Raw genomic sequence first — 25,043 nt, 5'->3', positions numbered from 1 at the left:
AATGGACTTGACTTAATGGCTGTTTACATACTCTATAGTGGTGTTATTTGGGTAAATTGTGGAAGGCGTGTATAAATTCAGTTGTTGGAATAACGCTTCGATGGACAAATTTGACATCAGTAAAAATAACTTTTCCAGTCTCATGCAAACTCTTTTTGGGTATGGGCATTGGCAGTGCAGTACAATAGCCAGAGTAGTCAGAGTGAACCTCTCCTGTGCTGCCAGTGCATAAGGAGCCAGAAAGAAGCGGATCTATTTGTGTAACTACATGCCCAGACTGTCCAGTGGTCATATGCTGGTGGCACAGTGGGAGAGTTGAAATAATTAAGGAGATGACAAGAACCCTCATGCCCCCCTGAATTTTTCTGTCCTTACCAGCATCAGAGGGCCTATTCTGGCTAATGGAGATACCACCAAATAGCATGGGTATTCCACTAGTAAAACACTTGTATTACTGAATTGCGTGCATTGACAAGCTTGTAAGAGGGCTGAAAAAGGATCTACTACAAAGCTGTAACTATATATGGACCCCACTGGACAACTTAATGGTTATTATGAGTTATTGTTGACCCTTTTTATGGTGAAAAGGGGGACTCCAAGTGCCCGGCCAACCCAACGAAAGTTTCACACAGAGTCCTTCATTAGAGGTTATATCTTTGGACACGGCCCCACTATCAGTATTTGGTCAGTATTCGGTCAGTATTTTTTCTCAGGAGTGGGAGCCAAAACCAGGTGAGGAACAATCAGAGAAAAGGTATAATAGAAACAAGTGCACCGATTTTGCATTTATCACCCACTCCTGGTTTTGTCTCTCACTCCTGAGATAAAATACTGACCGAATACTGATAGTGGGGCCGTGGTCTTTATGTGTGAATGACTAATGAGTGATGACATTATAGCCTGAATGTGTACATACTCTCTCTTATCAAAAAACACCTCTTACAGGGCGTCGCTGTACAATGAGTTAAAAGTTGAGCGAGAGGGTTTGGACTGTCACCTAAAACTTGTGTATTTACTATGTTTTTTGTATAAATTGCTGGGTAATAGAACAGCGCATCCTCATTCCTCCTGTAGCACCTGAGAAAGCAAAAAAGGAAGGTCTTCTCTATTAGGAGCAGTCAGGGAAACAAATATCACAGACAAACATAGGAGGAGAACGCCTGTGAATAAGCACTCACTATTAAAGGAAATGTCCACTACTTGCCTCTCTAGCAATCCAGGCTGAGATATGGCCACAAGTACTCAGGACATATTTTATACATTATGTGCTATTAAGTTGACACCCTGCAAGGACGTATGAGATACGTCCTTGGCAGGGAAAGGGATAACAGCAATTACTTGAAGTAATTGTTTTCTGTATGACTCTCAGTCTCTCATAATGCTGGAGGAATTTTAACCTACTCGACTTTACAACGTTGCTTAAGATCATTGAGGTTTGTTGAGGTTCATTTATGCACAACTCTGCTTAGGTCTCACATCAACATTTTAATTGAGTTGAGTTGAGGTCTGCACCTTGACTGGGCCATTGTAACACATTCATTCTCTTCTTTTTCAGCCATTTTGTTGTAGATTAGCTGGTATTCTTGAGATTATTGTCCTGTTTAATGACCGTTTCGCTCTGTTGCATGACCCAGTTTCACTCTTTTGCATGACCTAATTTTGGCCAAGCTTAAGCTTTTGGATAGTCTCACATTTGTCTCTGGAATACTTAGGTATACAGAGGTCGACTTAATGACAATAGGTTTCCCTGAGAAGCAGACCTTTATGGCTGAGAACTACTGAGGTCTGAAAACAAGAAGAGACTTGTTTGTGCCAAGCAACACAAGGACTGGACATTAGTTCAGTGGAAAAATGTACTGTGGTCGGATATGTCAAAATGGAAGATTTTTGGTATCAATCGTCATGTCAGAAGAAGAATGGAATTCTGCATCAGATGACATGATCTCCACAATCACCTGACCTTAATCCAGTTGAGATAGTTTAGGATAAGCTGAACCTCAGAGTGAAAGAAAAGCAGCCAACAAGTGCTCAAGCCTCTGTTAACTCCTTCATGGCTGAGACTATCTGAAGAAGCTACTTCAGAGAATGCCAAGGGGGTGTAAAGCTGTCATCAGAGTTAGGGCTCATTCAGATGTCAAAATTTAAAATCATTGTTTGTATGCCAAAACCAGAAGTAGAACATACAGAGAAAAACTATAATTGAAAGATTGACACCTGTTCTATGTTTTGGAGACACTCCTGGTTTTGGCATAGAAATACTGATGAAAAATCACTGACGTCTGAATGAGCCCTTAAATAGGGTACCTTAATGAATCTACAGTTTTACACATATTCTTTTTTATTTCACATGTGTTTTGTTTCCATATGTGTTCCTTTGTGGTTTTGTTGCCTTCAGTCTAAATCTACAATGTGCACATTACATTAAGAAGAAATAAATCCATTGTCTGGGCACGTGTGTCCAAACTTTTGACAGAAACGCTATATAAAACATATAATATATTGGCAGACTATATAATATATATACAATATAATGTATTGGCAGACTAAAGGGGCTAGAGCTAAGTGAAAATGATTAATAGAGCATGGTAACGTGTCTGGTGTTTGAGAGTAGCGTCAGGTCAATGTTACACGCACGCTGCTAGGTTCAGATAGGGGCGAGACAGGTTACATGAATTCTTTGGAATCCTGGGGGAACCGTTACTCAGGGCGACCACAGACCATGTGCTGCAGCTTCTCTCAGGCACACAGGGGTATTGACCCTCAGGCACAGACACATAGGTTATTTCACTTGCTGACTAGACACACTTGACAAGAGTCCTCATAAATGATAGAACAGTAGCATTTAATAAGAAGCCACACAGCCAGTGCAAGTTAAGTCTTATGAGCAACAGGCTCCAGTGACAAACAGCACAGTTTTCTTAGCAGCACAGCAGTTCACAGTCTTCCCAGTAGTACAGGACAGCACAGTTCTAATGCAAAGGCACATTAATGAACACAGCATTCTTTACAGCACAGTGAGATGGAAGAGGGGGGGAGCGTTGCTGAGGGAGATGATCCCTGTGACACCATTTCTTACAGTCCTTATCTTTCTGCCTGACAATGCTCTGCACTGCTAGTTCAGGAGCTCTACCTGACCTGTGCTTAGCTTCGCTCCTGACTTGAATCCTTTTCACTTGCAGGGGGCTTCTGTGAGATGCAGAACACACACCACCTTTCTCTTTGGCTCCAGCCAGACAGTAAACAACTTCCTCACAATCCCCCTGGGGCTCTGCTAAAACACTCCCCTTGTCCTGTGACTGTGTCAACCCCTCCAGTTGCTGGATGCTTTTAAAGCACCAACACTACTTCTGCATGTCACACTCTTTCCTCCTTTTTGAATGCCGTCCTTGACATTCGTCTTCATTGGTCAATCTGACCAGTTCTGAGACAGTGGTGAAAGTTGGATAACTTTATATACAAATTGGCATTGTGAAATTGGTATAACGTTCATAAACATTGATAACAACTTAATCTTACGACCTTTTTCTTGTAGGATGCCTGTAAGAAATAAACAATTAACACAATTAAAACAATCAGCATCTCTTCAGCTGGAGCTTATCGTACGTCTTCAACCAGGTCCCTCTCTCTATACTTTAACAGTTCTTTGTTTCTACAAAGTCTTTTAAGGAAAATCAAAGCATGAAAACAAGTCTTTCCAGTATGCAACATCTTCCATACTGCCTCTCAGTGGTGAATACCACTCAAGTGGGCTTACCTGGTCCGCAGGCAGAGATACCTGTTTCCAGTCGACAGTCCTTGGCACTTGACTCGGTTCACCAAGTGTCTCATACGTCAGCATCACAGGCCTCCTCACTTCTCGAGTCAACATCCTCCTGGTGGGTTGTTCCTCAGAGACCACGGGTTCTTCGGTCACAGAAGTTTCTTCCGCCGCACTCATTTCCCGTGCTTCTGCAGATACTCTTGGAGCTGCCTCTGTAAGTTCCTGTACTCCTGAGTCACTTGTTTACGCATGGTCTGGTAATTCGGCTCCTCTTATGTGTCGATCGGTCTCTTCAGGGACCCATGTTCGATCATCAGATCTGAATGGGACTTCACCTGTACTCCTTGGTACAAACTCTGGAGCCTCAGGACTTAGTTCACTCTCCTGAGGATGGTACATCCCTCTCCTTGCCGATCCGTGAAATACGATGGTGTGCTCTTCCTCATCAGAACTTTCAAGGTCACTATCTACCTCCGGAGCTTCAGTCTGTGGTGGTCCCTTAGTCGATCTCGGACGATGTCGGTCTACTTCTGGGAAGTCTTGTTGATGTGTTGGGACGTTTATCTTTCAGACACCCACACTCCCTGGTCACGTACCTCTCAATATCTCTCTGCATGTATGACCAGAAGAAACGTTCATGGATCAAATTTGTTGTCCTTTCCACTCCCAGGTGTCCCATGTTTTCATGGAGTTCTTTGAAGACCAACCTACGGAATACTCTGGGTAGTACCAATTGCCGGTTTTGTCCTCCTTTATGATACAGGATACAGTCTTCAATGAGGTAGAGCTTGGTCCATTCTTCATTTAAAAGGCTCGCTTGGGCTCATGTGTCCCACAGTGCTTTTACAAGGAGTCCATCTAGCTGGCACTGTATAAAGCACCTTTCACTGATTAGGCTGATGAGGCTATCTTTACTGACTGAGGAATCCTCCTCCCAGGAGTACATCGTTTGACCTCCGCACTGGGCATTAAGTAACTGATGCCCCTGTCTCCCTTGCAGCTGTTCTAGATGGAAACACACTTGGGGATAGTACTGACACAGCCGTTTTACCTCATGTGCCGTTCTGGGGTTTGGTGATATTTGGATTTGCTTCTGGGGCCTCCTCCGTGTCGCGGTTACCAGTCACCCCGCACTGGCAGCTTCCTGTCTTTTAACCCAAACGACCGTGACCATTGGCACTCCTTCTCATAATGTCCTTCCTCACCACATCTTAGACAGCGGACACATACCATACTCGGATTTGATGAACAGCACACTTCCCAAGCCGGGTATCTTCTGTTCTATAACCCACTCCTGGGTCTGAGGGATACAGGTTCTGGCCTGGAACGAATCAACTTTTTCACCTCAATCGACTCGGCTCGCAGTTCTTCTATTACATCCTCCCAGTCAGCGCTGGCAGGCCTCTCTTTTGTTGGTGATTTAAGATTCCCTCTTGGAGGTGGCACTGGAGGGTCTCTATGATGATCTTCGGACTGCTCACTGGGGGTCTCCAACATCAGCTGACTCATTTTGGTGATTTTAGGAGCAGAGTCTTTCTTTAATTTCTGTTCGCTTTCTGACTCCAAACTGGTGGCCTCATTCATTTTTTCAATTAGGACTTCGTCCAAAATGCTAGGATCTCAAGAACTTCTTCTGGACTAGTCCAGCATCAAACTTCTCTTCCGCTTCTACATCTCTGGGTGCAAACAACAGTTCAGTTCAATTTCTCTGAACAAGAAACTTTGGGGTGATTCATTATTTTTCATTGACAGGTTAATGAGTCAGTGGAACAATTCTGAAGTACTCTCTTCTTTATAGTGCCCTTTTAAAATCATCTTCAGCTGTGGTAAGGTCAATTGACTTCTCATTTCTAGCATTCAGAGGTTCAGTCCTGGGCTGATCGCTTTCATCACCCCCTCAATGATCTTATCTAGCTCGTAGCCTTTCTGTAATCCTGCATCGATCTGGTGCAACAAGTTCTTATAAGACAGTTTCTCTTTCTGTTCACACTCTGCAATCTGTCCCAGGATCTTGAATTCTTTCCTTATGGTGATTTGTGGTGTTAGAGAGGACTGTCTTCCTGATTTATCTAACCCGAGCAGGCTAAAGGTCCTGTCTGAGTCTATCACTCGTTCAGAGGTTTTGGTCGATTCCTGCAGGGCTCTTTTTAGAGCTTTGAATTGTTCTTTCAATTCCTGTAGTTCAGTCTGTGGACAGAGATTCTCACTTTTGGTAATTTGTGCTGCCCCTCCATCCTCCATCTTCAACCTGATTAGAAACTGTGTTAGTTCCTGGAGGAATGTCCCCATGACGTCTTCAGCTTCTTTCTCCCCCAGCTCATCCATTTTTGCATTAATGGCAGCTAACAGTTGACTGTGGTTGTGTGCTTTGGAAATCTGTTCTACTGACATCTTTATATGTTCTGCTACTGTTCTCAATTCTTCACAGGTTAACTGAAGAAGTAGCTCACTAATTCTGTCCATTTGTATTTCCACATCCATTGTTGTCAGTGAATTTTTCTTTAGGGCTGGTCCCCTTTAACTGATGTAGTTGAGTTGAGGTGCTGTACTGCTGTGTTTTTCCAGACACTTTTCCTCTTCACGCTAATTCCTGCTCAGGATTCCCCGTACGGGCCACCAATGTTACGCCGCTAGGTTCAGATAGGAGCGAGACAGGTTACATGAATTCTTTGGAATCCTGGGGGAACCGTTAATCATGACGACCATAGACCATGTGCTGCAGTTTCTCTCAGGAACACAGAGGTATTGACCCTCAGGCACAGACACGTAGGTTATTTCACTTGCTGACCAGACACACTAGACAAGAGTCCTCATAAATGGTAGAACAGTAGCATTTAATAAGAAGCCACACAGCCAGTGCAAGTTAAGTCTTATGAGCAACAGGCTCCAGTGACAAACAGCACAGTTTTCTTAGCAGCACAGCAGTTCACAGTCTTCCCAGTAGTACAGGACAGCACAGTTCTAATGCAAAGGCACATTAATGAACACAGCATTCTTTACAGCACAGTGAGATGGAGGAGAGGGGGAGGATTTGCTGAGGGAGATGATCCCTGTGACACCATTTCTTACAGTTCTTATCTTTCTGCCTGACAATACTCTGCACTGCTAGTTCAGGAACTCTACCTGACCTGTGCTTAGCTTCACTCCTGACTTGAATCCTATTCACTTGCAGGGGTGCTTCTGTGAGATGCAGATCACACACAGCACCTTTCTCATTGGCTCCAGCCAGACAGTAAACAACTTCCCCACAATCCCCCTGGGGCTCTGCTAAAACACTCCCCTTGTCCTGTGACTGTGTTAACCCCTCTAGTTGCAGGATGCTTGTAAAGCACCAGCACTAGTTCTGCTTGTCACATAAATACACAAAAATGCTTCATGACTCACTTTGCATCCAGATTAAGGTGCAGCTATCTGGACAATATATGAGCCGCTCACAATACCAGTATAAATCTCTGTTGGTATGACATTGAGACCGAATGACACAGGTCACTGAGAATTTACAGTCTTGTTTTTATCAATGGTAAAGTTGAGAAATACGAGGCACTGTGAAGATATAGGTGGAAATGTGACTGAAGATCATTTATGCAAATAGAAGAATCACTTGTCTGGTGAATACCGATATTAATCAGGAAAACTGTTGGTAAAGTGACATAAAGTAAAAGTACAATGCAACAAAGGCTAAGTTCGCCTTCATGTTGGAGCCTGTGTCACAGATTTTTCAAATTTTGTAAAGCCAGAATAAATACAGCAGTTGCCCTTATATTTTCTGAAAAATGACTAAATGTACAACTTATGATGGAAAAGACGCTCGCTGACTTGTTTTTTTAAAATCTGTAATATTTCTTGTCTGTTTCAATCAAATACACAGAAACGTGAAAGTGTCTAAACTGAGACTACTTCACTTTACAATTAAATCACTTTTATTTTTATAGGAGGAAAGTAAAGTACAAACACAAAACTACTCAATGGCAAATTATCACTAGTGAAAGTGATTGGGAGCACAATGACAATAAGATGGCAGTACATATGACTGGTACAGACAGCCCTGCTGAGCAGTAGAGGTCTCTGAAATTCCATAAAAAGGTCTTTGCTTATTGCAGTAACACTTGAATTGTGCCAGCTGTCCATCACAATGTACAGGGACCCTGCATGCTGGCATAGCATCTGGTGATCTCTTTTACACGCTACTTCTTCTTATGAGTTTGCAAATTTCAAAAAACAGTAGATATTTTAACATCCTATGAGATCTTATTCTCTATAATTTATTGCATGTAGAGGAACATTGCAATTTTTTTTACTTGGCCATATTTTCTTTCCAGTATTGTGGAACATGGATTACACAGGCAGCAAGTGAGGGAGTGCCTGATGGAAACCCAAAAATGTTGTGAATGGGGGCTATGAAGTTATTGATATTGTCTGAACTCTCCATGCTCTGAAAGTGTGGTTGGATGCTAAGTCTTTAATTCATGACAGAGCATACCAGTATCACATAAATGAAAACGTCTGGAAATGCTGCTTTCTAGGAGGTTTGGGGACAGTTTGGAGGCCCCTGGTAGATTTTCCATTTCTTTTCTGAGCCCAGCAGGCATTTCCTTTTTTTCCCGAAGCTTCCTAGATGGTATGTATGGTATAAAGGACAATTATACAGCTGGATGATTTGTCCTCAGATTCTAGGTGTATAGGGGAACTTAACCTGCAAACTTCTGAGCATGTCTTTGTGTGAAGATGCTAACACAGTAGAAAGACTCCTCTGTCTGGTCTTGTCTCTTCAACACACCCTTCTCACCTATTTCTCAACCCCTCATCACCTCTTCCATAGTTTCCATCAAGCTCAACCGTTCTCCACCAGTTAGACATTCTCTAGCGCTAGATCATTTATGACCCACAATGCCATCTGCTGTGAGAAAAGCATCCAGCCTTTTTTTTAAAAGCTGTTATAGTGTCTGCCATTACTACCTCTTGCCATAGGGCATTCCACAGTTTGACTGCTCTAACCGTAAGGGCCCAGGCTCTTCTAACCTCAGCGTGACAACTTCATATATTTTTATGAGGTTGTCACGCTCAGGTCGGGAGAGCCATAGCCAATCCGTGCATTAGCGGTCTGTGCTCGGACCGATCTGCACGGACATCTGCATGAGCCCTAAACACACTTTTCCTATTTAGCTGCCAGAAATGCCTTTCCTCCACAAGTAATGAATGTTCCCTGGTACTTGGTAAAGTCTTTGGAAGGAGTAAGTCATGTGCTGGTCCTTTATATTGACCACACATGTAATTATACATATAAATGAATATATAATTCTCCTCTGAGATATTTTTCTAAGCAAAACAAGCCCCACTTTTCCAACCTGTCATTGTAGGAGAGACCTTCCAACCCTTGTAATAATTTAGTTGCCTGATTGGAATAAACCTTCCAGACACTCTGCATTTCGGAGATTTGCCAGCTCTTCCTGGAGTCTGCAAGCTCACCTGTTTTCTGGGAGCATCTCCAACATTTGGAAGAGTTGGCAAGTATAGCTTGAAGCACCACTCCAGAGTTTTTTTTATTCCACTGCTGGAAAGGTGGATTAAATGTAAGTCCCCTACCCCCTGTCTCATACTCACTTTTCATCCCCTTCATTCTTTTCCAGCATCACTCTGGTCTGTCTCCAGCGAAAAAGTGCTCCATTGTCTGCTGGAGCGCGTCGGAGGTAATTTTTCAATACAAGTCTATGGGAGCCTCATTCTGGCCTCGGTCTGGCTTCGTTCTGGCTCTCATAGACTTGTATTGAGAGGTTGTGACATAGCTTTTGACTTCCTGCCATCCAGAAGCTACTGTCACAGGATAGTGCCGCAGGACCAAAGCGGCGTCAGTAAAAGGTGAAGACGCTGGAGGATAAGTGTGACGATACAGCCTATAATCTTAATCAGCCAGACGATTTGATTTGTTAATCCAAGAAAAATACACTATTATCTTTGTGTTGACTTGTAAATGTATGTGTATTTCTGTGGCTGGTCAAGAAGGACACACTATTATTTGGATAAAACTGAATGTTGACTTCTCTTCATTTGGAAACAATGATGTTTGTTAACATGCTAATGACATATTGTACTAAAAGCCAGCTAGATGTTGATTTAAAGAGCCCTGTCCTATACCAATTATGTAAATTGATTAAATGAACAAAAAATGAGACCAGAACCCTGTGGAATGATATCATCCCTAACCCTTGACCTGTGGAAGTGTGCTTAAAAAGGAGATATGCTTCTGTAGCAATCGGACTTGAAACAGAGAATCAGACAGACTTTAAAAGATCTGACTCTCTTCACACCATCAGCTTGATAGCAGGCTTTACCCAAAGAGACACAGATTTTCATTCTACATGATTTTAGCCTAAGGGTATCTATCCTGACTGGAAAGACACGGATCTGCTCCATTGACAATCAGAGAGCTCGTGGATACATTTGGGGAGACCAGGTTGGGACAATGAAGTCACCTGGCCCCATGGATATGTTGTTTTGGGTTGCCAGTTGGGACCTTCTAGTTGCCTGGAAACCATGGAGACATTTGAAGAAGCAAGATTGTGACCAGCCAGTCATCTGGCCCCATGGAAACTTTCAGAGAGACCAGAGTTGGCCCCTCAGGTCTCCTGGCCTTGTACCTCTATAGACTGCTAGATTCCTAAACTTGCCGTTACCTTCTCTCTGTGGGGGCCCACCAGAAGCGAGGGGCCACTCGTTGAGGTAGCTGGCCCTGGAAGTCCCTAAGTCGCAGCTGTTCTATCCCAGGTGGGCGGAGCGGAAGGGTGAGACTGTGTAATGTTGTAACATCTTGTGTATTAATTGGGACTGTTCTATCTGTTTATTGTCTATTTTGTGGTTCAGTAAAGTATTGCCGTGCAGTTGTACCCTCACTCTGTGTTGTCTGAGTAGTATTACATCCACGGAAGACCCTGTGTCTTCACAGTAAGTATAAGAGCAGGGTCAGGGGGCTTACACTGAAAACACCATTTCAGCGCTGAAAAAAATAACCACTGGAGTGGTGCTTTAAAGTACCTTAGTCAGACACTAGCTTGCTAATGGCTCATTTACCAAGATAACATCCATACAGCAATATGGATTTCACTGAACTGTATGCAGCTTTTAACATTAAAAATCCTGAGAGCCATAAACATCTACTTTTGTGCTTTAAAATCAATTCCCAGCTCCGCAGCCATATTTATTGGCCTGTGTAATGTATTACAGTTATTCTCTGGAAATAGAGCTGTAGATGGTGGGTGACAAACAGATGGGAAGGAAACTTAATTTATTGCTTTAATATCTCAATGCAATAAGCAAACCTGCCTTTCAATGAGACATTAGTAAAGATGCATGCTTGGACAAGTTTCTTCTTTGAACAGTCATAGACGGAGAGGCAAGTCGATAATAGCAGATAAGGATATGGTGGCAGACTTAATAAAACTCACAAATGTGAACTGATCTGAGCAGCCATTTTATTCTCATACCTGCAGTATAGAATAGCGGGGCTCACTTAATATAGTCAATATGTGCAGCGATTAGAAATGCATTAAAAATTAATTGATGCGCATGTTCCTCTGAACCAATAGGGAAATTGCATGTGATATTTACTAGTCACATCCCTCTCTAGTCACATTCATTCCAAGTAAATGTCTGCCTTTTAGCCCAATTTTGGCATTGGGTCCACTAGGAGGAGCATAGGAGCTTCTTGCATACTGTTTAATTATAGACTTCAATTTGTAAACAGTACTCAGTAAGCTCCTAAGCTCTCCCTAGTGGTGGCTGCGGGTAGCCAGAATGTTACCATTTAAAGGAGATATCCGGGACTATTTTTTATTTTTACAAGTGCCTAAGAAATATCTGCCTGCTGCGCGCACAGTTCCATCACAGACCGCTACTGCAGGCGACTCAGTGGCTTCCACTGACGTCACGTCAACAGAACAGCGACTTCTCTTCCAGAGTTCCGATGTCATGCTTGACAGCCAGGTCCCCACTGCCTAACTGCGGGAAGCCAGCAGTCAATCAGCATGACGTCGGAAGTCCCGTCAACAGAGCAGCCTGGAAGAAGAAGAACTGCTCTGTTGATGTGGAGAAGCTGAATCGCTGGCAGTAGCGGTCTGTGACCACTCTGAGCTGGCACTTCGCAGAACAGGTAGATAGTTAGCAAAAATCCTGACCAAAACATCTTTAATTTTGTAGGCGATTTTGAATGACTGTATCCAAAAAACAAACCTCTGACTCTCTATAAACATACATAAAAATGAATTAATGTAGAATTGTTCACATATTGACGCTAAGAAAACAACAAACATTTTTTTGCCTTCATTAACATCATGCATTGGGCAAAAAAAAACATTTCTCTGGCAGAAATTAACACTAAGCAGCAATGGCAAAACAATACGGGGTGCAGAGACTGCAGTTATTCACTGGCCTCGGTACTGGAGAGGGTTTTCAAAGCTTTACACAGATGAATCCTTCCTTCATTTTTTTTCTAGCTCAACAAACCCTGAGATTACCGACACAAGATGGTCAGCTTTTTAAAAAACAAACAAAACAAGAAAAAAAAACAAAAAAAAAACAACAACCCTTTCTCCCCAAAACCAAACATAATTTCTTAATACTCTGTCAGGAGATGTTTTTGCTCTAAGTAGCCAGCCAGTGGCTGGGATGCAGATTTCAGGCTGTCACGAGTTTTTCTAGCATCTCATGATGTTGTATTGAATTTAATTATAAAAAAATATTTATTAGTCCTTAACCAAATTAAAGGAAAGGTAAGAGAGGACACTTCTGTACATTGCAATGTATTGCAAGGGGATATTGTCATTACCTCCCCTAATATGGCAAGGGTCTTCACATTGATTAATATAAAATGTTCAATAAATTTAAGTTAGTTCCTGTATCTTTTAAAAAACATTTACTACAATATATGTATAATCTATCTTCTCACGTCTACTTATTAATGAGTAAATGCTACCTTCTGCTCTGCCACAACTCATCTCTAGAATACGGTACTTTGGGTTGGCTACCATTGATCTAGATTCCTTTTTCTAGCGATATACTATATATTCGAATACACAGTTAATCCCAATCCCCATGTTCTGTCAATCAAAGCCAACAATTTCCAGCCATTCTCTGCTGTTTATAATAAGCAACAAAATAGATGAATCAATAAGAATAATAAGCTGGTAGCAATGTATTGAGTCTTACATACTTTGTACAACCATACTCTATTAGACCGGGGGAGCACTCTTATGATGGTTGTGTGTATTTAAAAGGGAACCGGTCAGATACAAAATAAATGCTATTTCCCAGCAGGTAATAATCTGCAGGTGAAAGCACTTAAATCAAATTAGATTGGTTTATTGGAAGACTTACATAATATAAGCAACATTTACACACATTGACTGACATCATGCATGGCAGTGTGTGTGCAGGACTGGCTGTCAGTCAAAGTGCAGGGGAAGTGATCACAGCACACTGACAATGTAGTAAGTGGTGACAGTTAGGGCTCGTGTAGACGATCCATCGTTTTAATGGATAGCACTCGTCCCCATATTATTCTATGGGACTGTTCACATTTCCTTGGACTGAAAATATCGAGGCATGAACGAGTTGCCTCCGATAATCTGAACACACTCGGCCTTAAAAGAGAAGATAGATATTCTTATTTTTTAGGGTCATACAACAGATTTTCTCTCATATGAGAAAAGCGGTCCGATTATGCTAATCACGCTCTGATCAGCATCCGATCAGAGTGATCATAGTGTGAGACAACTTTCTTGGATGTGGAGAATGAAAAAAAAAATCTCCATCTTTTCCCTTCACTGTGTCCGTGAAAATGAGATACTCAGAAGACATCAGAGTGCGTTCCGATATTTTCAATGGAACCATAGACTTGAATGTCCGAGTGTTTTCCGATCGGAGGCAAATCATGCATGCTGCATAAAAATCGGACATATGAGCAGCCCCATAGAATAATATGGGGACAAGTGCTATCCGTCAAAACGATAGATTGCACTCGTCCAAGTTATATGGTTGTCTGCACGAGCCCTTAGAGCGACTGCATCGCTGAGATGACTGGAAGTGAGCAGCTGCAGGGAGAATAAAACTTAATTTTCTCCCTGTTGCCCATGTTCCAGTAAAGCAGCTTTATGTTACTTAAATGATGTTTTTCTGCAGATTATCACTATATCTGCAGGTAAGTAGTATTGTTGTAGATGACAGGTTTCCTTTTTTGTGTATTATTCTGGAGAACAGTAACGTTTAAAAAATACATTTGGTGATAAAACATTTTTTAAAAAGTTTCACACTTACATTTTTTCATACTTCCGATCCAGTTCATAGCCTGGCCAGTCCAAGTAGCAGACATCTCGGCCCGGAATATTGTCCACATCTGCATAATAGCCCAGTGGAAAGGCCATGCAGAAGGAGAAGCCCCAGATGACACAGATGACAATTTTAGTGGCGGTAGCAGAAAGTCTTGGCTTTAGCGGATGGATAATAGCCATATACCTGGGAAAGAATACAGATATAGGTAAGATGAAGTAACCCTGAACATGATCATTGCATTATGTATTGCTGGCAGGTGCTGGATTAATAAAAGCAGATTGCTCGGCTTGGCTGGACATATGGAGCTTCCATAATTCACAGCATGTGAGTTCATGTGCACTTTATTGGTTACGCATTGCTTCTTGCTTTGAACAGGTGTGCAGTTTTCTATCTTCTCTACTCTCTCATACACCATTAAAAAAAATGTTTTCATTTCAAAATAGTAGGAAACATATTTTCATTTTTCAGCATTCAGTGAAGACAATTGTGCATATAAACCCCTTGCAGAACATTGAGTTTGATGATAGGTCATAATCCTTTATCTGAATATTATACAATATTAAATATGGCATGTTCTGGTTTCATTTAGTAATTTAAATAGTAGTTTACCAACAACTAATATGGATCTAACACCCATCTCAAAATCTGCCCAAATCATCACAGATTTGGCCAATTGCTACTGTACTGGCTCCATAGAGATCATAAATTGTAACCGTCAGGCAAAATTTGAATTCTCCTTTTTGTGCGGATTTTGATTTGCAGAGAAGTTATTCTCCAGAAATGCAATGTCCCTTATTATGCTTTGTTGTCCTTGCAGACCTCAGAGCATAAGAAACGTAAGATGTAAAAATAAAACAAATACTTGTACTCACCTCATGGCTAACCTCTCTGGCAGCTCCCGCTGCTCCTTGCTCATTGTCCAGTCCTTTGTGCCTTCGTTGTGTCATATCTCTGTCCTGGTGTTCACTCTAGGCCAGGGCTTTTGGCCGCCAGCAGGCCCCAAAGTTAACTACGCATGTGCAGTGAACTCTGGCTGGAAGTTGGGGATCGGTGTTCATTCTAGGCTGGGGCTTCTGGCTGTGAGTACGCCCCTTAGTATGTGCAGTGAAGTCCGTGGCCTGCTAGCAGTTGTAAGCCTAGGGTGAAAGCCATTTTGGAGAAGCGGTGCAGGCAGGAAGTAGTGGGGGAAAAGTAAGCGGTCAGTAAAAGGTAAAAAAAGAGAAAAAAAATACTCATCTCGCCGCTCACCTTTCCTGCTATCTCCATTGCAAATAACCCACTGTCTGATCCTGTGTGCCTCCGTCACATCTCCAGACATCTGGCCAGGGATGTGACGTGACAGACATATGATGCAACTAAAATGTGGAGGACGAGACAGTGGGTAGGGAGCAACAGGGGTGGCCAGAGAGGTGAATGATGAGGTGAGTTTGTTTTTTTTCTAACCTTTTGCTGGCCCTCTACTGTTCATTAAGATGACGGTCGCCATTTTTCTGAATTTGGGCAAAGTGAATTACAAAAATTCTGTATTCTCCAGAAAGCAAATTTTTGTAACATTCAATTCTACTGAAATAAATTTGCCATTCTCTAGTTGGAGTTCACCACCTAACTAAGAAATTATTTGTCTTTGATGTTTTTTAATTTATCAATTAATTCATTCTCAAGTTATCTTTTAAAAAAACATGGAAAATTTTACTTTAAAATCTCAGATACTGGCATAAAACACAATGGCGTTCTGCTAATTTCCGGAAACAAACTATTTGTGTGTCAGAGATATAAATAAAGCCCATAAACCTTTACATAATGATATAAATGACACATTCCTTTGTTATTTCATATGACTGTTGTAACCAAGTGATTATGGGACAAAACATTCATTAAAATTCATGACACGGCTTTCATACCCATCATCTCAATTAATGGTCGGTAATTATGTAAATTGGATTAAATAGAAAATCTTTCAGAAAACTTGGAACACAACATCCATAAAAATACAACCGACAAAGCTAGGCTAACACTATACTCTATGGACTCATGTGTTGAATGAAAGAGCGGTGACTTAACTGTTTTGGGAATAGAGGACGTTACACCTTAGAGCTTACATTGAAATAATGGTGAATAGACTGGGAATCGAAAAAGGAGAAAGAGGACTTTGATGACAAAAGACTGATGATAACTAAAAAGAAAAAAGCAAATGCCCTTCTTCAGCTAATGTAACAACGAATTATCTCCACAGGAGGTAAAAATACATTGCAGCCTGCAAAATGTCTAAAACACAACATAGATGTATATTAACATGTGTGTGTAATTTAATAAAACTGCAGAAAAAAATGAAAATAAAATCCCAAATTATTTTTACTTCTGCATTTGTAGTAGAAGACATTACTAATCATAGTTTATTGGAAGTCACAATGAGATCTTTCAAAATATATAGAATACACTAAAAAATATAAACCAGGGAGAATGTGAACAATCGTAGTGCCTTAATGGGATCCACAGTTACGTGATACCTGTATGGTGCTTGTATATCCTTTGGCCACATAGTTGCCATGGACATTTTTTAGTGCCAAAGGCAGATGTGGTGGTATCGAATGTAAAGGGACTTCTACTTTGCATTTCTAGTGGAACCATTTTTAACTTTGGTTGCATCAAAAACTGATTAACTGCTTTAGCAACAGTTGGTTATTAGATTGCTAAGGGTCTGACCACTAAGACCTCTAAAACGAGAGACTTGTGTGCCAGATTTTAAAAGACTGGCTGTCACACATCTGCACTGCTGTTCCATTGGACCTCTATCGGACTGTCTCCGAAAGTTTCATAAAGATTGGATGAAGGAGCAGCGCACATTGGCGTTCAGCACTCTATTCAAACGGGGGACAGAAATTCCCATTTCTGGTGATCAATGGTGGTCTCTGCAGTCAGAACCCCACTGATCTAGTAGTTAGACCATATCTTGTGGAATATCATTTTAATGATATTTAATGTCATATTTAGAAAGTGGCTAATTCCATTTAATTAAAACCACCTAAAACTCAGAAACACCCCCGCAAAAAGATTATTTTACAAAAATATTTAATAGCAAATACTAAACTGTTAATCAGTTGTCTTGTCATGAATTGTACTGACCATTACTTTCTCTTAGAACACAACAGCGGGTGATCTAAAGGGCATATAGAGCGCCTAACTGTTGGCCTTAAGTTAAGAGGTATTTTACAACAAGCGTTGTTAAAAACACTGGTTTCATGATTAACTTGCCTTGTAATCAGGCTTGTCAACCGGTGAATGAGCAAAACGCTCGAGTGAAATGATCCTCTGTGCAGCATAAAAGATCATTGTTGATGGTGGTGCATCTGATTGTTCCATTCCTGGTTTTGGCTTACAAATACTGATGTAAAATACTGACCAAATACTGAACGTGTGAATGTGGGCTATAATGCACTATTGTCCTAACGGAATCTACGGGGAAACAAGAGCAAGAAACGATTGCTGGAAGATGGTTCCAACCAGTCGATTTAATAACCCACCTCTAGCAACCTACTAACTCAAGAACAAATCCTCTTAGTTCTTTTTTAACCTTATAATTTTTTTATTTTCTGGCGATCGCCTCTTGAATCTGAAACCTTCAATTGCAGCAAGACAGCGATGACATGAAAAGACATTTAAAGTCATACGCCTGATAGCTATCATTAAGGGGATGAGTTTAGCTTTTGTGTTTAATCGAGGACAGGGCAGAAAAACAAGGGGAGAAATCTGAAGCTGTCAACAAGCTCTTGACTTTGCTTGAAAAATGAATCCTTTTAGGGTCAGAATGCATTGTCCACTGGCACGCTCTCTCAATTGTAAAGTCACAATATCATCAGCTGAAGATTGTGTAACTGATTGTAAGTCGTACGGACACAGTCATCATCAGATTGCACATAATCGCATAGCGAATGCCATAAAGGGTTGATAGCTTTTGAGTAATACAGAATTCACACAGCTATAATAAGTGGAAAAATATGATTGAAACATGAGACCCCTAAATTTCATCAATTACGGATAGGTTGCCCATTGCATCATTATTGCCTTGATAATAAATCAACTTTTCTATCACAAAGAATAAAAGCTCTTCCCAATGATGGAACTGTTAGGATGCTTTGTTCCTGATCTGTAGAAGGACATATATTATTTAGGGGGTAGTTGGGAGGAAAAACCAGGGTAAGTGTCCTGGGCGCTATGTCATTGCGTTGACCAGGATATTTAGAATCAGAGCTAGAAAGAAGTAATCTGAAGCATTGCTCTGGGTGAAAGAAAGCTTTGCAGCGGTTCTTATACCATTTTCCTTAAGTTAAATCATTCCCATTTTTCAGGATTTTCCAACATAGTTGACAATCTCTAATGCACAAAAGGCTCAAACTTCCCACAATACATTCTCACACAGACACATATAGCATAAACAACGCATGACAAAGTAACATGCTTTTTAATTATTCTTAATATTTTTAAAGTTGATTCACTCTCATTTCTGGAGCTATAATGTTAGGAAGGACACATCTGTATATATGGTGAATGAACGTTTCTACCCAATTTAAAAATTTGTTCTTTGTGGTCTATACCCAAAGTTCTCAACGTGAGGAATATGCACCCTATTAGGAACATGCTAGGACTGGAAGGACTTTCTGAGAGCACAGTGAATGGTCATATCCTTGAGGGTCCTCTGATATAATTTGTTTCAATAGAAGGTATATTATTATGGATAGTAGCAGGTTATCATCGACAGTATCATGAGCTTTCAACCACTCAGGCTCTCAAAGTCTAGGTGTAAAACCTACTCAGGGGTTATAGTCCTTATCTGACTATGACCAGGGTGATATATTCAAAATCCTCTTGCCACTCATGTAAAAATACCTTAAGGATAAATTTGCCCTTTGGATACAACAGAGGAACATCTGCTGACTAACTTTAAAGAGAACCTGACAACTGATACATGGTGTCCAATGCATGGCCATGTATCAGACCCTGGCTGTACGATCTCAGCCAGGTATGTTGCAGCATTTCAGAGAAAAACAGGTTTTAAAAGCCGACGGGTACCGAGCCGTGCTGGAGACTAGTTGAACAATTGGGTCACAGCTGTGGCTTTTCCTCACCCGCTGTCCTGGATTGACAGGTCTCTGTCTACGATCCGCCTGTCCGACTAGTCTTCAGTGTTGCTCGGTACACATCGGCCTTTACAGTATGTTTTTCTCTGAAACGCTGCAGTGTTTCAGAGTCAAACATACTCGGCTGAGTTCATACAGCCAGTGGCTGATACATGCTGCCCCTGGAACGCGCAGCATGTATCAGCTGTCTGGTTCACTTTAAACACGTCTATCAACATTTAGCAGCCATAAAAGAGTCCTTCCTGCAATAAGTATTGAAAAAGATCATCTGCTTTGGTGCACATCACTAAGTGGAATTGACACTTCTGTGACAATTAAAGTCATTGTTTGAAACAAACCCAGTTGGAATCTAAAGAGCATATGTGACATTTGGGAGCTGAGTCTTACTACTGTTACTATCGGGTACCTTATATTTAGCACAGAATGACATTCATTCCAAGAATGAGAGAATTCTCAAATAGAATTAGAACTTCTCAGGAGAGGAAGGGTCACCAGAGACCGTAGACTCACTTTGCATTTCACAAAGAGCTGCTTGAAAAGTTCCGGGAGCTGGGAAATCTTGACATATCTAAATTTATAAAAATAATCCCAAGGTGGTCTACCAGAAATTGTAATCACATTTAAAGGATTGCTTCTTGTATAAACATATAATTGGGCTGCAGCACATCCTCCCGCATAAAGAGGGAATATGTTGCTGAAAATAATCACAATAGGGGGAACAAATTGCTAAGTGAAAATGGACTTTAACGAGTGCCAATCAACTTCCTACATTATTATAGGCAATTTATCTGCCCTTGAAACTGTCATATAATAGTTATAACTACAGTTTAGAGATGAGGTTTCCAAGATTCCACAGAAATAAGACAAACTGTATAATTTAAAAAATGAGTAATCTAAATTCTCATGCCGAAGCAGCTCAAATATAACAATGTGAACTTTAACAAGGGTTTTAAAGTCTTTGCTGCAATAAAAATACTCACCTTGCCTATTCACACCTTAATTAGCTATGACAATATTTGGCAAAGCCTGAAGATGCAGATACCTCTATTTATAGCTTTATTCTGTAAGTCTGCAATGATATGAACACTGGCACTGTCTTTGCAATTGTAATTTGCTGCAATGTAATGCACCACATAGATCTGAACAGTCAGCAAAGCCTAAACGTAGCACAGTAAATCCTAAAGATGTAAAGTCTCAATTGTCTCTTTCAGCACTTCCAAAGTGTTCTAGGAGGTGAAGGTTGATTGTAGTTTATGGTGTTACTCAGAGAACAGAGAGTCACAGTGATCAGCCCTAGAAACGTTACTGTCTCTTATTAATCAGTGGTAATTGTATTCCTTAGCATAATGAATATCGAAAAGCTTTGATCCAAGCTGGGCATCAGTCCAGCCCCATTCAAAATAAGACCCTTTTTTTCTATACTCAGATAACTCCTTTTAATACTATTTCTACATTTAAGACATTGGCAGCAATTATCTCTTGAACTGTGGTATAAATATATGACATTATGATGCAGTATTAAGACGGTCATCAACATTTGCTAAAAGTAGGTTGATGGTTGAATAACTGTTAATTGAATTATGTTTTAGTCTACGGTCGTTACATTGCCACAGTCATGCGTATTTTCCTAAATGGGTGGATAGCTAACAAGTAAGGGTTAAGTAACTCTTGCCAATTGGTAATTACCCCTTCTCAATGAGAGAGCCAACTTTACAGAGCAGTGTACTTCTACCAATATAGGTAACTGTGTATCTGTGTGGAGAAAGTGCTGCTGAGCTGTTTGCAAGCAGACTGTAGCAAGTATGTGCAAAGTGTCAGCAGTGTTAGCTCATTACTCTATACTAACAGTCTTAATCTTTTCAATCCTGTTGTCTCTTAAAAGACTTGGTAATTTTTAATGTCTGTTAGCTGTCAACTAAAACAATAGCCTGTTGTTAAATATCACCTTATTATAATTGCTTTCTTTAAAATTACCTTTAGTCTAGGGTTTATGGCCACAGGATCTGTGCCTGTGTCCTCACTCATGATCGCAATATACAACTAACATCTCATGGTCACAATTGGGTTCAGAGTTAGAAAAAAAAAGAATGAAAACCACAATGGATATTTGCTATTGCTGCAATTGTGATGAGTCATGACACATAGAATAAAGGTACCATTTTATTTCACACAATGAACTTTGCAGGAAAAAAAAGAGATAATGAGACTAATGTCAATTTTTTCCAACTTAGTCCAAACCTTAACAACTTTCTTCATTCTGAGAAAGGGTTATATGAATGGAACAACCAATTTAGCCCACTGTAGCACATGAATACACATTACTCCTATTCATATAACATTTCTTAATGTGTTTTAGTATTAAATGCTTTTGAAAGATCAAGATATACAGTACAACATTTAAAACTGGTCAAATATATGAGATATATGTCAGCCAAAGACTCTTGGATCAGATGTGCCTGTTAACGTTATAAGTAAGATGGAGATACGCTGATGCCAGACACACTGGTTGCTACGTATCCCCTTCGAAAACAAAGAAACAAGACATGCTGAAATCCAAAAAGGCCCATTGTTTTTTTTTTAAACATTGGGGTTTTCCAAATAAACCCCACTCTTTCCAAAGTCAGTGTGTTTGAATTTTTTTCCCTCAAGTTCATGACTATCTTTACCAAGGTCCACTTTAAAGAGATCGTCCACTACTGTAACATTGATGACCTACCCTTAGGATAGTTCACGAATATCTTATCGGTGGGGAATGTGACGTTAGGCACCCCAGCCGATCAGCTATTATTGGTACCGGCAGCGGCCGGAAGTGCTCAGTTACAGAGCTGCACCATCTACTGATAGTGACCACAGCCGGGCACATCCACCTCCTATTGATTTGAATAGGGGGCGTATGTCCAGTACTAAGGTAGACGGAACAGCTCCATAACTGAGTACATGTCATGGGTGTTTCAGGTTTGACAGACAGTCATACGGGGTCCGGCTGTAGCAGGTCACTGCATTTGGCCTTGCAAACATCTTCCTGATCCATTCATTATCCCTCTCTCTCTAGGACCCAGCAGTGATTCTCACCTTGCTTGGGGATTATACCTTTAGGACCAAGCAGTGATCCTCACCGTCTGCTGCTAATTACCACACCCTTGCTGTATCCTTAAATATGCTAAGATTTTCTAGAGAGTTGCTAGTGATAGAGAGTTTCTTATCTATTCAGGCCTAGAATTCTAGTAGTCGACTAGAATTTTCTTGGAGTTCCTTCGTGGATTGTTGCCTTGTTTTCCCTGGTGTCATCTTTAAGCTAAGTGTATTCCCTTGTTTGTCTCCTTTGTGTGTACTTTAGTTTGCAGTGGGGCTGACTAGTGCTCACCCCTCCCCCTCCCTACCTAGGGCCTAGTTTTAGGGTTAGCTAGGGCCATGTATCCTGCTTGGTGATAGGTTCAGAACCTATAAAGTGTCCATAAGAGAGTCAGAGTTTGTTGTTTGAGCTGTTTAGGGGTCTCCACTCCCCCTTTCCCCATTTGTAGGGCACCCTTCCGTTTTCCTGTCATTATGGGTTCTCCCCATACCCAGCATGACAGTACAATGTTAAAGTAGTGGACAACCTCTTTAATATATCCGAAAAAATGTTTTTGTTAAAATGTAGAGAATCCAAACCCTCAGTCGAGTGGAGACCAAACCTTCTATGACAAATCACCGCTGTGAAAAATTAATGACTTACTTGGTAAAGATAACAAGCATGTGAAATACCTGGCATAATCTTCCTCTGCAGGCTTAAGGATGAAGAAATAAAAAATTAAATTAAAATATGTACCCTGGCAAGAGATCTTTGTAAATATAGAGCCCTACATATTAGAATCTGTAGCAATTATATAGACATAGGAAGGTACTGCTGCCTGCTTCTGCTTTGATGTGCTTAACATCTTTGAGATGTCTGGAGCTTGTTCCACACTTCACTTATCTGTTAGAAATGTTCAATTCCTTTTAAATCATTAATTTTCCCCATGCAATTCTCTTTTACTTGTCAATAATATCCTTTGCCTGTGCACTCCTAGTATCTCCCTTCTGTATAGTAGAACGTTTTGATCATGTAGCTTTTTGTACTCACTTATAGTTCATGCTCCTTTCAGTTCCAACCAGGGACTTCTGACCACCTCTAGACGGCACATGTCATATTTTCTCACTCTTTTTAAACACTAATTCAAAGCATCCTCAATACATTGAGCTTATTAAGCTTTTTAGAGCACATCCAGTACATGGCAGGTGAATAATATTGCCGACAACTCTACATTTTTTATTAGAAGACTGACTGTTTTGGCTGAAAAATTACTTTGAAAAACTTTTCCTCCAAAAATTAAATAAGAATTAAGTTTTTGTTCTTATTTCTTTTGCCTTTAGCTAAATCACATTTGGATTTACATATGTCTTAGTAAAAATGTTGGATTGCCGCATCCTCGATGTCTCCCTATGGAAAACAAAATCCAGTCATCACGGACATAGACGTTTTGTGAATATTTATGAGATTTCCCAAGAACTTGTTTCCCAAAAGTGAATATTGAGGCTACCTAACAATCATTGTAGATAGTGATGAGCGAGCACTAAAATGCTCGGGTACTTGTTGCTCGGGTCGAGCAAATTGGAATACTCGGGTGCTCGACCCGAGCAATGAGCCCAATGTAAGTCTACGGGAAACTCGAGCATTTTTCAGGCGGCTCCCCCTGGCGGTCTGCAGAGGGCCTAAAAATTGCCCAAATCGATGGGAACAGTGCTCAGATGACATGGGAACAGCATGGGGAAGACCCCTGGAAGAATCTCTGATTCCCAGATCACTGTTGTCAACAACGTTGTCAGAGTATTACGCCACTTTTACGGACTCACAATAAAACATACAACAACGAAACCAAAATGGATTTTCCTGGGAAATATGTTAAGGAACATCCTTTCCAGGGTAATGACTTGTATATAAGGCAAAATAAATAACCAAAAACAAAAATACTCCTCCACACCTTGGGCTATGTTCACACGTAGCGATTTTGATGCGTTTTTGCACTTTTGCATTGCTTTCAACAAAGACAAATGCATTCACCAGGAAATGTCATTTTAACATTTTACAACCTTATCTGGCCATGTGGTGTGTGACACATCATCAAACACATGCATACAGTGCTGAAAACACATGGGAACAGCGTGGGGAAGACATCTGGAAGCATCTCTGATTCCCAGGTCACTGCCTAAAAGTGTGCCCATCATAAGTGATCCTTGGCGCATGCGAAGATGCCTCCCGCCATGCACCTGTCATTGCAGACTCGCTACAATCACCGTCCACGTCCTTGTCCCAGTGCAGCGTTCAGTTGTCTCTACCCCATTCCTCGGAATGCAAGCGCAAGTATGCAGCCAGCCACCCACCCACCCACAGGCTGCAATACGATATTGTCAAATTTTTGACAGCTGCTTGAACTTGAAATTTGGCCTTTTAGGCTCGTGGAGGCGGAAGCTTTTCATAACCTCATGCCGGCGGCGGCCAGGTGTCCATACTCGGTCCCCAGCCGCCACTGTTTCTCCCGTTGTCGTCTCCGCCTTCCACAAGCACGGATTCCACAACATTACCCATGCCCTCCCCAGTGCACTTACTGGAAAGGACCACCTAACCACAAACACGTAGACAAGTGAATGTGGCCAGGGACAGTACGGAGCCAGTCCACAGCTTTTTTTGCTGAGTTGTATTTCACCACAGCCATATTCCTTAGCTTGGTGAAAGGACTTGGGAAACCATATCTACCCAGCTGTCATTTCTCCAAGGAAGTCCTCTAAAGCTGCTTTCACTTGAAATGTGG

General features: G+C 41.1%; 1 protein-coding gene across 2 annotated transcripts in view; it reads right to left on the bottom strand.

Moving 5' to 3' along the window:
- Window positions 1–25,043, bottom strand: part of LOC141166669 (substance-P receptor) — a 319,695-nt gene that overhangs the window by 136,477 nt on the left and 158,175 nt on the right. For both annotated transcript variants that reach the window (XM_073653583.1, XM_073653582.1), the window contains exon 2: window positions 14,066–14,263. In XM_073653583.1, the coding sequence (XP_073509684.1) occupies window positions 14,066–14,263 (198 nt within the window). The remainder of the gene's footprint in view (window positions 1–14,065; window positions 14,264–25,043) is intronic.

This window comes from Phyllobates terribilis, unplaced genomic scaffold (assembly GCF_046119375.1).
Source record: "Phyllobates terribilis strain yellow unplaced genomic scaffold, ASM4611937v1 Scaffold_11__3_contigs__length_659146591, whole genome shotgun sequence".
Classification (NCBI taxonomy): domain Eukaryota; kingdom Metazoa; phylum Chordata; class Amphibia; order Anura; family Dendrobatidae; genus Phyllobates; species Phyllobates terribilis.
This window is presented reverse-complemented; position numbering and strand designations above follow the sequence as displayed.